Source organism: Crinia signifera, chromosome 2 (assembly GCF_055691185.1).
Source record: "Crinia signifera chromosome 2, ASM5569118v1, whole genome shotgun sequence".
In the NCBI taxonomy this organism is placed as follows: domain Eukaryota; kingdom Metazoa; phylum Chordata; class Amphibia; order Anura; family Myobatrachidae; genus Crinia; species Crinia signifera.
In genome coordinates, this window is record NC_139218.1 from 240644027 (window position 1) to 240655284 (window position 11258).

Sequence of the window (11258 nt, forward strand, 5' to 3'; positions counted from 1 at the left end):
TCATTGCAAATCCATCAATGATGTCTTCTTCAGCCGAAGAGGACTCTTTCCTCTTTCTCCTGGGGGGCTTTGGTCTGGACAAGGAAGAAACAGTCGGGTTCCCATTGTCTTCTTTCTCAGATCCAGAAGAAAAAAACAAAGAACCGGTCCTGGCAACACCTAATCCTCCTTTGGAGCCCATCTCCCTATCCCTTTGGGATTTGGATCTCCTCTTCTTGCGAAACCCATTGCACCGTGGGCCATCCATTGCACCCACACCAGCAGCAGCAGCAGTTCAGGCAGCAGCACAGGCAGCAGCAGCAGCAGCAGAAGAGACACCAGCAACCACCCCTCTCCCTCTCCCCTTCCCCACCTCCTCCCCTCCTGATACAAAATAAATAATAAAATGAAACCCACCACGGTCTGCAAGAAAAAAAAAAGAACAAATCAGTAAGAAAAAGGAAAAAAAGATTTAATCATGAAGAATTGAGAAGCACATTGCTCCTTTCCTTGTGCTGGCTGGAGATAAACACACACTGAAAGCCACTGAAATGTGCAGATAGTGTTGAGTGTGACTCCAACACACATGCAAAAAAAAAAAAATTATAATGAAAGAAATTCCTATAAAGCTGCCAGGGAAAGTAATGGCTGATCACAGGTCGCCTTTGTAAAAAAAATAAATAAAAAAAATCACCAAGCAGGCAATAAATCTGAATAGGAGAATGCTTTGATCAAGATTGGAGGTTAAATCCCCCTCCCTAAACAAAATCATGGATGTTTCCACCTGATTTATTTCCTGCAAACATTTAACTCTTTGCTAGTGTTGGTGCATCTTCTCTTTTGCCCATAACTCCATCCAGTATCCCCTGGATCATTTCCTCTTCAGTGAGGAACTTCCAATATAGAGGACCCCCTCCCCTTCTCCTCTTCTTCCTCCTGCCTGGTGCTCGCTTTCCTCCCTCCTCAATGACAGATGCATCCAGACTAGGCAGACAGAGGAGGGGCAGGAGACTGGGTGGGAGAGAAGAAGTGCAGGAATAAGAGAGCAGGAACGCTGTCTTCCACATGCACAATGCAGAAAGGAGTGAAAGTGACAGCAGCGTTTGGGATGTGCTCTCCTGGACTGAGAGCAGTCTCCTCCTGAGCTTACTTCTTCTGCTCCACAGGAGGTCAGGGCGATGCTCTGTCTCTTCTCTGCTCAGGCATATCTCTCCCAGGCCAGATCACTTGTGTGTGTAGAGGAGAGGAGGGGGGCTCACTCTGTGCACAGCCCTTCCTCCACCTCTACACACTCACTCTCTCTCTCTCTCTCTCTCTCTCTCTCTCTCTCTCTCTCTCTCTTTCTCTCTCTCTCTCTCTCTCTCTCTCTCTCTCTCTCTCTCTCTCTCTCTCTCTCTCTCCTCTTCCATAACTTTTATGCATTTTAACAATGACCATAATACACTTGTTTTTATTAGTATCCTTTTATTGTCTCTTATACACACACACACCACACACACACACACACACATTAATATGTGCGTGTGCATCAGTAGGAGGTAAGTTGCAGACAGTAGCATGGAGAAGGGGAAGTGTGTGCTACTGTATGTCTGTCAGACTGAGTGACACTTCCCCTGGTGGCTTATTTTACACACTGGAGTCAGTCATCAGGTACCTGTCACCTGGGGCATCAGCTGGAATAGCGTCTGTCTCCTTCTTTATACAAACTGCCATAGACACATCTGTAGGTGAGTTGCAAGCACACAGGCATTTAAGTATTGCTGGAAAAGCTTAAATCCACATATTTAGAATTTTGTATGAAAATGACTAATTAAAATGTACAATTAACTTATTGCTACCCCCCGAAACTTGGTGCCACAATTCTTGCCCCCCTGGTGCCCCGTGCATGTACCTAAGGCAGGATTGCAGTGCATGCACTTACTGCAGATACACCAAGCTAGCTAATGTCTTTAACTAAAAATACATTTATTTATTTATTATTAATTAACAGTTTCTAATATAGAGCACACATATTCCGCAGCGCTTTACAGAGAATATTTTGAACATTTACATCAGTCCCTGTCCCAGTGGAGCTTAAAATCTATATTCCCTACCACATGTACACACACACACACACACATACACACACACAGACATTCTAGGGTTAATTTGTTAGGAGCCAAATAACCTGCCGGTATATTTTTGGAATATGAGATGAAACCATAGTACCCTGAGGAAACCCACGCAGGTATGTGGAGAATACACAAACACCACACAGTTAGGGCCGTGGTGGGAATAGAACCCATGACCTCAGGGGTGTGAGGCAGTAATGCTAACCAATACATCATTGTACTACATTGTTTTCATTCAGTATACAAAGCAATACAGTATTCAGTATGTATAGTATTTACATGACTATTAGCTACAGAATCTGGGCATGCATGATAAACCCTAGCAGTTTATTTACATCAATGTTTATAACATATTGAATTGTGTTATTAAAATGAACATATTCTATTTAATGCCTTAAATCCAGTGTTCCCAATCTTTTTTGAATCACGGCACTCTAGAGTATCAGATTTTTTTTCACGGCACCCCTAGATCCCCCCCCAAAAAGCAGAATAAATATAACATTAAGTAGATTGGGTTTATATGCAATTCTGAGGGTCAGTGATGTGCTAAAGGGCAGGATTTACTTCTGATTTGCCAGTTAATTGATTGCCACTTCTAAAAAATAGGAAAATTCTCCCAAACATCTCTCTCTTTCCGATTCTCACACCCTATAACATTTGGCCTATGATGTCCAACTGAATTCTTACTATACTTAAATTTACAATAATAATCATTCCTTATGTTTCACTTTCTCTGGTTTGTAAATCCATATAGAAATTAAGGGCCTGATTTTGGTTGACTCAGTAAGCAGCTTATTGAGTACCAGAGTGGGTAATAGTTTATTTTTTATCAATGAATAAAATGCAAAGTGAATGAACAGAGAAAGAGAAATCTAAATCAAATCATTAGTTAGGGCCAAATCTAATAGGGTGTAAGATTTTGGAAGAGTTTTCCCACTTTTTTTAAAGCTGCAAGCATTTATATGGCAAAATCAACCTTTTTTTTTTGTTTAAATGATTGCCACTTTAAAAATAAAAATGGGAAAACTCTCCCTCAATCTCTCACTTTCTTATTCTCACACACTATGGGGGTTATTCTGTTTGGTACGGTGGGACCGTATACGGGCGGATCTGGGGTTTTGTTCATCTGCGCATGCGTATCTTTCGCAATGCGCATGTGCGGCGACCTCACACCGCTCATGGACGGGTCTCTCCGTGCGAAAAAACCTGTCCGCAAGAACACGGTCATTGTGGGTGGCATGGGGGCATTTTTATGGGAGCGACCGGAATAATGAGGAAAGCTGGGTGTAAACATGGGCGTACATGGGGCTGTGCACACAAAATGCACAGTGCCACAACCGCCTCGATCGGCGAACGCACCGTGCATTTTGGCCCAAAAACAGGCGGACGCCAAAGATAGCTCCAGACCACCCTTAAGGTGCGTACACACGGGTGCAATTATGTATGAAATCGCTGGCAAAACGGTCGCTCAGCGACCATATTGCCAGTGATTTCATGTGCAGCCACCGATAGATGGCTGGGAGCGCGCTCCCGCGGCCAGCCCTTCATGGTCGCTGGTCGCAGGAGCATGCCCCTGCGACCAGTGGCTTCCCCCAGCGATCGCCGCCCAGGAGGTCAGTGCCGGAGAAATCAGCGCTGTTCTCCCATGCCCTGCGACGCTGCTCCCTCCCTCCTCCCGTCACCTGCTGCTGCACTCCACCTCCGCCCCATAGCAGTGTCTCCTTTTCATCGCTGATGAAAAGGAGACACTAGCAATATGATTGCTGGGGATATATTTCTAGCAATATATCCCCAGCAATCATATAGACCCGTGTGTACACAGCACTAGAGATACCGTATGAGAGCGGACACCTGGGAAACGCTGATTACTACTCAAACACATACACCTGAATGTAATAAGCAATGCTGCAGGCTATTAAGTGAAAACCATTATTTCACTACCTGCAACCCACACACAGCCCTCAAACACATTGGAAGCATATCTTTCTACACTTCAACATGTAAAGGTTGGTTTAATTTTTTGCTAATATTCATTCTAATACCTGGTTATATATGTCAAGGTAATTATTTTATAACCATCTTCACCCATTCAGAAAGTGTTTTCTTCTACTTTAAAAAGCAGGACACTCAATTCACAGGAGTCGACATGTGTCAACTTTTTCACTGTAACACAAACATACCAGTTTTTTATTATGAAAAAGACACATAAACCACGTCTAAGAGCAACAAGAATGTTTTTGGACTCAATTTCTACTTGCAATGGTGGAGCAATGTCCTAAGGCCACGGCCACTATTTTGCACACAATCTGTATATTTTTGCCCAACAACATACATTATGCACTTTCATATCTGCTGGGAATTTTATGTAGCACACTCTGTATGTAAGATGCCACCAAGCACATTATTGCAATCACATATCTCTAACAAAGGATCCCAACATCTGCCTATCACACTCTAAAGTCTTATTTTGAACAATATTAGAACATGTTTGCATGTGACGTACGCTCAGATATACGGAAGGTGTCGGTGGGAAAACGGACGTGCACTGTGGCGTACACTCTGATGTATGCCAGGTATCGGTGGCACAGAGGGAGAGCGGTCCGTACACGGTGGCGTACGCTCAAGTGTACGGCACTCCCCATTGTCAGTGTCTGTGACCATCCGTGTGCGGCTGTTCTGTGGGCGGACTTACGCTCACCGTGACCGTAGGGAAATGTACGGTGAGACGGACCATACATACGTTTCACCGTACCAAACAGAATAACCCTCTGTGACCTTGATGGCTTACCTGGACACTCCAGCTGTTGTTGAACTACACATCCCAGCATGCTCTGCTTCAGTTTTGCTATTTGGCCATGCTAAATCTGATGCAGAGCATGCTGGGATGTGTAGTTCTACAACAGCTGGAGTGTCAAGGTTAGCCATAAAGGCACTATGACATTTGGCCCTTGGTGTTATTACCCTATGCCTTTAAAACAGCATCAATTCTTCTAGGTACACTTACACTAAGCCAGGGATTTTGTAGGATTAGAGTCAAGTGTAGGATTATCCAATCATACTAAACAGGTGATAATGATCATCATTTTTATAAGTAGATGAAACACAATCATTAACAGAAATAGCAGTGTGTATAACTGGTTGAGGCCAAACTGCTACAAAGTTGAGGTTGTGCTAGACAGTTTCATGTCACAGGTGAAACACCATGACAAGACTGAGCACAGCAATTAGACACAAGGGGTGAGATTTAATAGAATGGCAGATTCAGAATTAAGAGATTTGGTAAGAAAGCTCCAGTTTTTTATAAAGCAGCAATCATTTACACTGCAAAACCAGTGTAAATGATTGACACTTTAAAAAAAATGGAGATTTCTTCCCAAATCTCTCACTTTCTGAATCTCTCATCCTATTAAATCTCACCCAAGGTATTTATACTGAACCAACAAGGTCTCTCCCAGGCATAGCTTTGAAAGCAGACCTGTTTAGTTTCAAGATGTGATGTTTTTAAGAAGCACTAAGTAACGAGCAACGTTGAGGACCATAGACAAAGCTGACGGCCATGGAAACTCATTTGATGGAAGACACAATCAGAAGATGTCCAGTAGTGCCATCAGCTCAGAACTGGCAAAAATCAGTGCGACCCAGGTACAGTATACCCCATCTACCGTTTGGGGAAGTCTGGAAAGAAGTTGGAAACAAGACCAAGTGAATCAACTATGCATGAACATAGGAACTTGGGTGCATAAAAATGTCAGGAGGTGCTCTGGACTAATGAGTCGAAATGTGAAATTGACAGAGGAATTTTGTTTGCAGAGGGGCTGGAAAGTGGTACAATGATGAATAAAAGAATACGTGCCAGCACTGGCTGAATGATTTACAAGATGGTTGGTTAAAATTTCAAAATTTTAATTACTAATAAAAAACACATTAAACATTGTTCTGTGCACCTTTTGACGATACAAGGGAAATGTTTGAAAAAAAACACAAGATTTCATATCTCCGATCTCTTCCATTAACCATCTATTGTATTCACCATCATGGAAAAAATCCAGCAGCACACATCCAAATTGTGGATTGGTAACATTCTTATTCATTACTTACCCAGTTGGAATGCTGTGACTTCTTATATATAAAACAGCGAGTTATCTCTATTGAGCTTTATTATATTGTATATAAGGATTTATAATCCAATTTGAGATGCGCATTTTGGTATATTTCTCTCAGAACAATGTTTGATGTGTTTTTTATTAGTAATTAAAAATTAGAATTTTTAACCAACCGTCCTGTAAATCATCCAGCCAGTGCTGGCACGTATTCTTTTTTTCTTAGTTATATATATTTGGGGGAGTGACTACCCCATGCCAGATGCTGATAATTGCGCATCACACAATCTTCTTTTTGTACAATGATGAATGTCTGCAGGCAACAGTGAAACATGGTGGAGGTTCCTTGAAAGTTTGGGACTTCATTTCAGCAAACAGCGCATTCTCCAACCAAAAACGCTGCTCATGTGCATAGGCAAACACAGGGGGGGGGGGGGGGGTGGTTCTGGATTCCCCTCCTCTTGGCAAGTGCCTTAAATGATGACAACAATAGCACTGGTGTATAATATGATTATTAGAACTTCTGCCACATTATGCAGAGCTGCTCACATGCCCCTACCACATTGAATGTACAGTATGTGTGGCTCTGAGCCCTCAAACATCGCAATGGACCAGGAGGAAGAGACAGGAGCCTTGAAATGAATTGGGAGATTGTGAGCTTAGAAAGTGCAGTACTGATCCTATTATGATTGTGTATTTATTTATTATGTTTACCCATTTCCTGACCATTTATCTTATTTAAATATTTGAAACAGCCTGAACTATAGACCCTCTGTATTGTTAAATATTAATACTGTATTTCATACAGTATCCAGTGTCTAAAAAGACCAATATTCAGGGCTGTTACCACTCCCCCAGACTCCCGTACTTACTCCAATGCGCTGCAGAGTGAGTGATTTTGGATTACATTTGGAACCCCCCCCCCCTAAAAATCCTGCATTTGCCACTGATGTGCTTTACTTCACTGCAGAGTCTTCATAATTGAAAAACTGTCATCATTAAGGTTACCATTCTTCTGTACCTGCACAGAATCTTTATAGTACAGGGAGGTTAGTTGAGGGCTGCCCAGCTGCTCGTGGGGTGCAAGGAATGCCCCCAAAAGGTAGAAAAGAGGTCCATGCTGGGAAGCCACAACCTTTTTCTCCCAATGGGGCAGATGTATTAAGCCTGGAGAAGAGATAAACTGGAGATAAAGTGAAAGGAGATAAAGAACCAGCCAATCAACTCCCAACTGTCATTTTCAAACACAGTTCCTTGGCTGGTTCTTTATCTCCTTTCACTTTATCTCCAGTTTATCTCTTTGCCAGGCTTAATACATCTGCCCCTATGCCACAACCCTCCCCCCCCCCACACTGATCTAAGAGAGCTCAAAGTTGGGAGGTATGCTATTAGATTTGATTGAAATTAGGGATGGCTAACCCTTAGCCCTCCAGCTGTTTTTGAACAGTTTTAGCATGGCCGAATAGCAAAGCTGTAGCAGGGCATGCTGGGATGTGTACTTCAACAATAGCTGGAGGGCCAAAGGTTCCCCAACCCTGAAAAGTAATAAAAAAAACCTCTATAATAGAGCTAGTAAATATACCGTAGAGTGTATGTAAGTAACAAAAAATATGCAAAAATTAAAATCACTATACTCAGATTTTATTCTCCTTCCCTCCCCAAATCTGCCATTCCAAGCTAAAGATGTGCAAGTGTCAGATTTACATAGTCAGCAACATAAAACATGCAGCACAGCTTCAAATTCAAATAGAGGAGGCACAGCAACTGACATTCCAAACTGACTCACTGGCAGTGGGTGTGACTCCACTATTTCTGTGCTGCAGCCCCAACTCTGGAGCCACCACTGGTCGCAGCCAATCTCAGCAAGGGGTCGTTACTCCATGTTGCTGGCCGTCAGGCTAATACTGTAACTCCTCTAATCTCTCAGTCAGTTTTCCATAGACCAATTGAATTGTCTGTTGTCTGTTACTTCAGACTCCTCGCACTATTTTGTGCTTTCTCAATGCTCCGTGCATGTGCGGTCTGCTGACCACACATGTGGCAACCATTCTGCGGTAACTTGCTAGGGTCCTGTAATCATTTTTATTGTCTGACTGGGTCCCAGAGCAATAACATTTGTGAATCCCTGCTTCAGAGTGCTCATGGCAATTTGTGAAGCCAGTACACATATAGGTAAAAAAAAAATAGAGGGAAAATAGACAAAATACAGTTCTCTTTAGATAACTGTTAATTATAAATTAAGTGAAGTATATGGTATGAAACACATGTTTGTGCACAAGACCCCCTAATTTCATTGACTACCATCTGATTCGATACTCACTTCATCCATATGTTTTGTTAATGGCTGTGGTGCTGTTATGGTGGTGTGGACTCGGGCCCTTCATGTGATCCTTCTGGTATATATTTCTGTGTATCTGTGAACTTTTCTAACCAAAAATTAGATTTTACACTCACACTGTTTTACATGATGGCAGAGCAAAAAAAAATTTCAAATTGCACATTTTTTTGAAGAAATTGACAATTTCATGGAATGCAAATTGAGGCGTGAAAAAAGTAATGGGATTAAGTGAGAATTTTAGTCATGGCAATGTGCGAATTAATGCACATGGGCGATTTGTTAGACATGTTAATGTGTGGTTTTTGTTAAAAAATATATTTTTTTTTAAACGGCGTGGGGTCCCCTCTCTGAGCATAACTAGCCCCGGGCTCAAAGAACCGGTTCTGGTTTTAGAAATTCAGGGGACAAGAAATATAGGGGATCTCCAGGATTTCTAAAACCAGCACCAGGCTCAAGGGCTGGTCCTGGTTTCCAAAATAAGAGGGACAAAATCAGTAGGAGCCCCCCTGCATTCTGGCAACCAGCAAGGGGCCAAAACAGCCAACAAGGTAATGCCACAACCGGGGGAAACTTTTTATGCAACTTCTCCCAGTGAAAGCATTCATCCCCCATGGCTGGTCAGCATGGGCATGGACCCTGGAGCAGTGGGGATCCCCAATAAAGGGTGTCCCCCCTCCAGAGTTAACCCTGCCCAAGCTGAAGCCCAGGGCTGTCCCCGATGCCCCTTGGGTGGTTGGCACCGGGCTGAGAACTTGTTAATACTAGATGAAACTATTGTGTAATGTTGTGGAACTACAAGTCCCAGCAAGCCTGCACCACATAGTGGGTCTTGTAGTTCTACAACATGACAAATAGTGAAATAAAACACACACGAACAGTATAACTTTATTACACCTACATTCATTTACACATACATTACCTATGGATTCCCTCGAAGGCCTGTCCTCTTCTCCAAGTAGACGGGTACCTGTTGAGGGAAATTAACCCCACCACACGCCTCCTGGATAGATCGCTGCCCTCTCCGCCTGCCAGTACCCCTGCGAGTAAAGCCCGAATGTTTGTTTACATTTGCGGCTCCTCCCACATGCTGTGGGTTAGTCACGCCCACCAGCCAAAGGCCACTCCTTATTGGCTAGAAAGGGCTGCACAATTGGCATACATTTGAAATGGGAGGAGTCTGCTTTTGAGCCTGGTTTCCTCCACTGCTGCTCAGTAGTCCATGAGAATTTTTACACATATCTGGTGAATATATATATATATATATATATATATATATATACATACATACATACATACATACATACATACATACATACAGATGGAGCATTGATTCCCATCAATAGAATCGCCAGCCGCCACCATCTGCCAGAAGGGTTGAGCGTGCATGAGACCAGTGGCGTAACTAGATACATGTGGGCCCCATAGCAAAAGTTTGGAAGGGCCCCTATTTATCACCTAATGCTGAAAAATTTATTCAGCACATGTAACTTTAACAAGCAAAGTGGGCCCCTCTCAGCTCTGGGCCCCATAGCAGCTGCACCCCCTGCACCTATGGTAGTTACACCCTTGCATGAGACGCTCACACACCCCATTTTGACAGAGCCCTGTGCTGCTCTCTGTAGCCCCCCCCCCCCCCAGCTGCCCACAGCTCCCCCTGATCCCTGCCCATCTCCCTGAAGCGGAGACGGGCAGGGAAAGCGGTCCCTACTATCTTGTTGATGGGGGCATGCATCCGTGTGAGATGCTTACACCTCCCCATCATATGAAGCGCCTCTACACCAGCCTGCGCCAGCTAAGGGATTCTGGCGATTCCCTGAGCTGGCTAAAAGGCGCTCCATCTGTATATATATATATATATATATATATATATATATACACACCCACTTCCCACTTTGATAACAGAGTAAAATCCGAAATGTCTTGCTTGCTATATATATACTAATTGCACTTTATGGTACTAGTCTTGAGGAAAAGAACTGTAGGTCTTGAAACGTCGACCATGATGTACTGTACCTAACACCTTTATGGATTTAAACTCTATTGGAGTCTGTGGAGTGCCGCTTCTTCCTACCTGGACCCAGCCAGGCCAGGAGGTACTGTGATTCAATTACTTTCTCCAATACAATTTGGTTCTGTGATATTTCGCACTACCTTGGTGTTCTACATTAAAGACTTGTATTCTGATAGTCCGCAGTGTTTAGTAGTTTAGTATGCATCTTCAGCTAATCCTTTTCATGTCCTTTTCCACTAATTGTATGTTCTCTGTTGCTTCACATTATGGATCCAATTTATCAATGTTATCAAAATCCCTGTTAAATATAATTTCTTATGGCTGCATACTGAGGCAACATGATTTTTTTTAGTTAGCAATTTGTGAAATGTCTCAGATGAGAGTATTTCCTGGGGAAGCAAAAATTGTACAGTAACTTCCCACTTGTAATGTGGAGCAGATCCATCTTTGGAAATTTTTTTAGTTATAGGCTACAGCAGTGGTTCACCACCATGGGTTCAAGTACCCCTGGGGGTACTTGCAGACCAGTTGGTGTGCTTAAAAATAATATTGGTGGAATAAGAGGAAAAAGTCTTTAGATGGCGAAAGAAGTCTCATGTTGCCATTGAGATTAGGCACTTTGTCTCCCTTTTTGCTCCTTCTGCAGCGTTATCAGCATCTCCTCATGCTTTTACCTGACCAGTGATCCACTGGGAGCTAACTGTCCTGCCCTCAGACAT

The 11258-nt window shown here is 43.0% G+C and overlaps 1 protein-coding gene across 5 annotated transcripts in view; it reads right to left on the bottom strand.

Moving 5' to 3' along the window:
* Positions 1 to 307, bottom strand: part of AUTS2 (activator of transcription and developmental regulator AUTS2) — a 1267464-nt gene extending 1267157 nt beyond the window's left edge. For 4 of the 5 annotated variants that reach the window (XM_083174084.1, XM_083174087.1, XM_083174085.1 and 1 more), the window contains exon 1: positions 1 to 307. This exon is cut by the window's left edge and continues 29 nt beyond it. In XM_083174084.1, the coding sequence (XP_083030210.1) occupies positions 1 to 247 (247 nt within the window). In that variant the 5' untranslated portion in view covers positions 248 to 307. The other variant, XM_083174083.1, reaches the window with a different exon arrangement.
* Between the last annotated feature and the right edge of the window lie 10951 nt (positions 308 to 11258).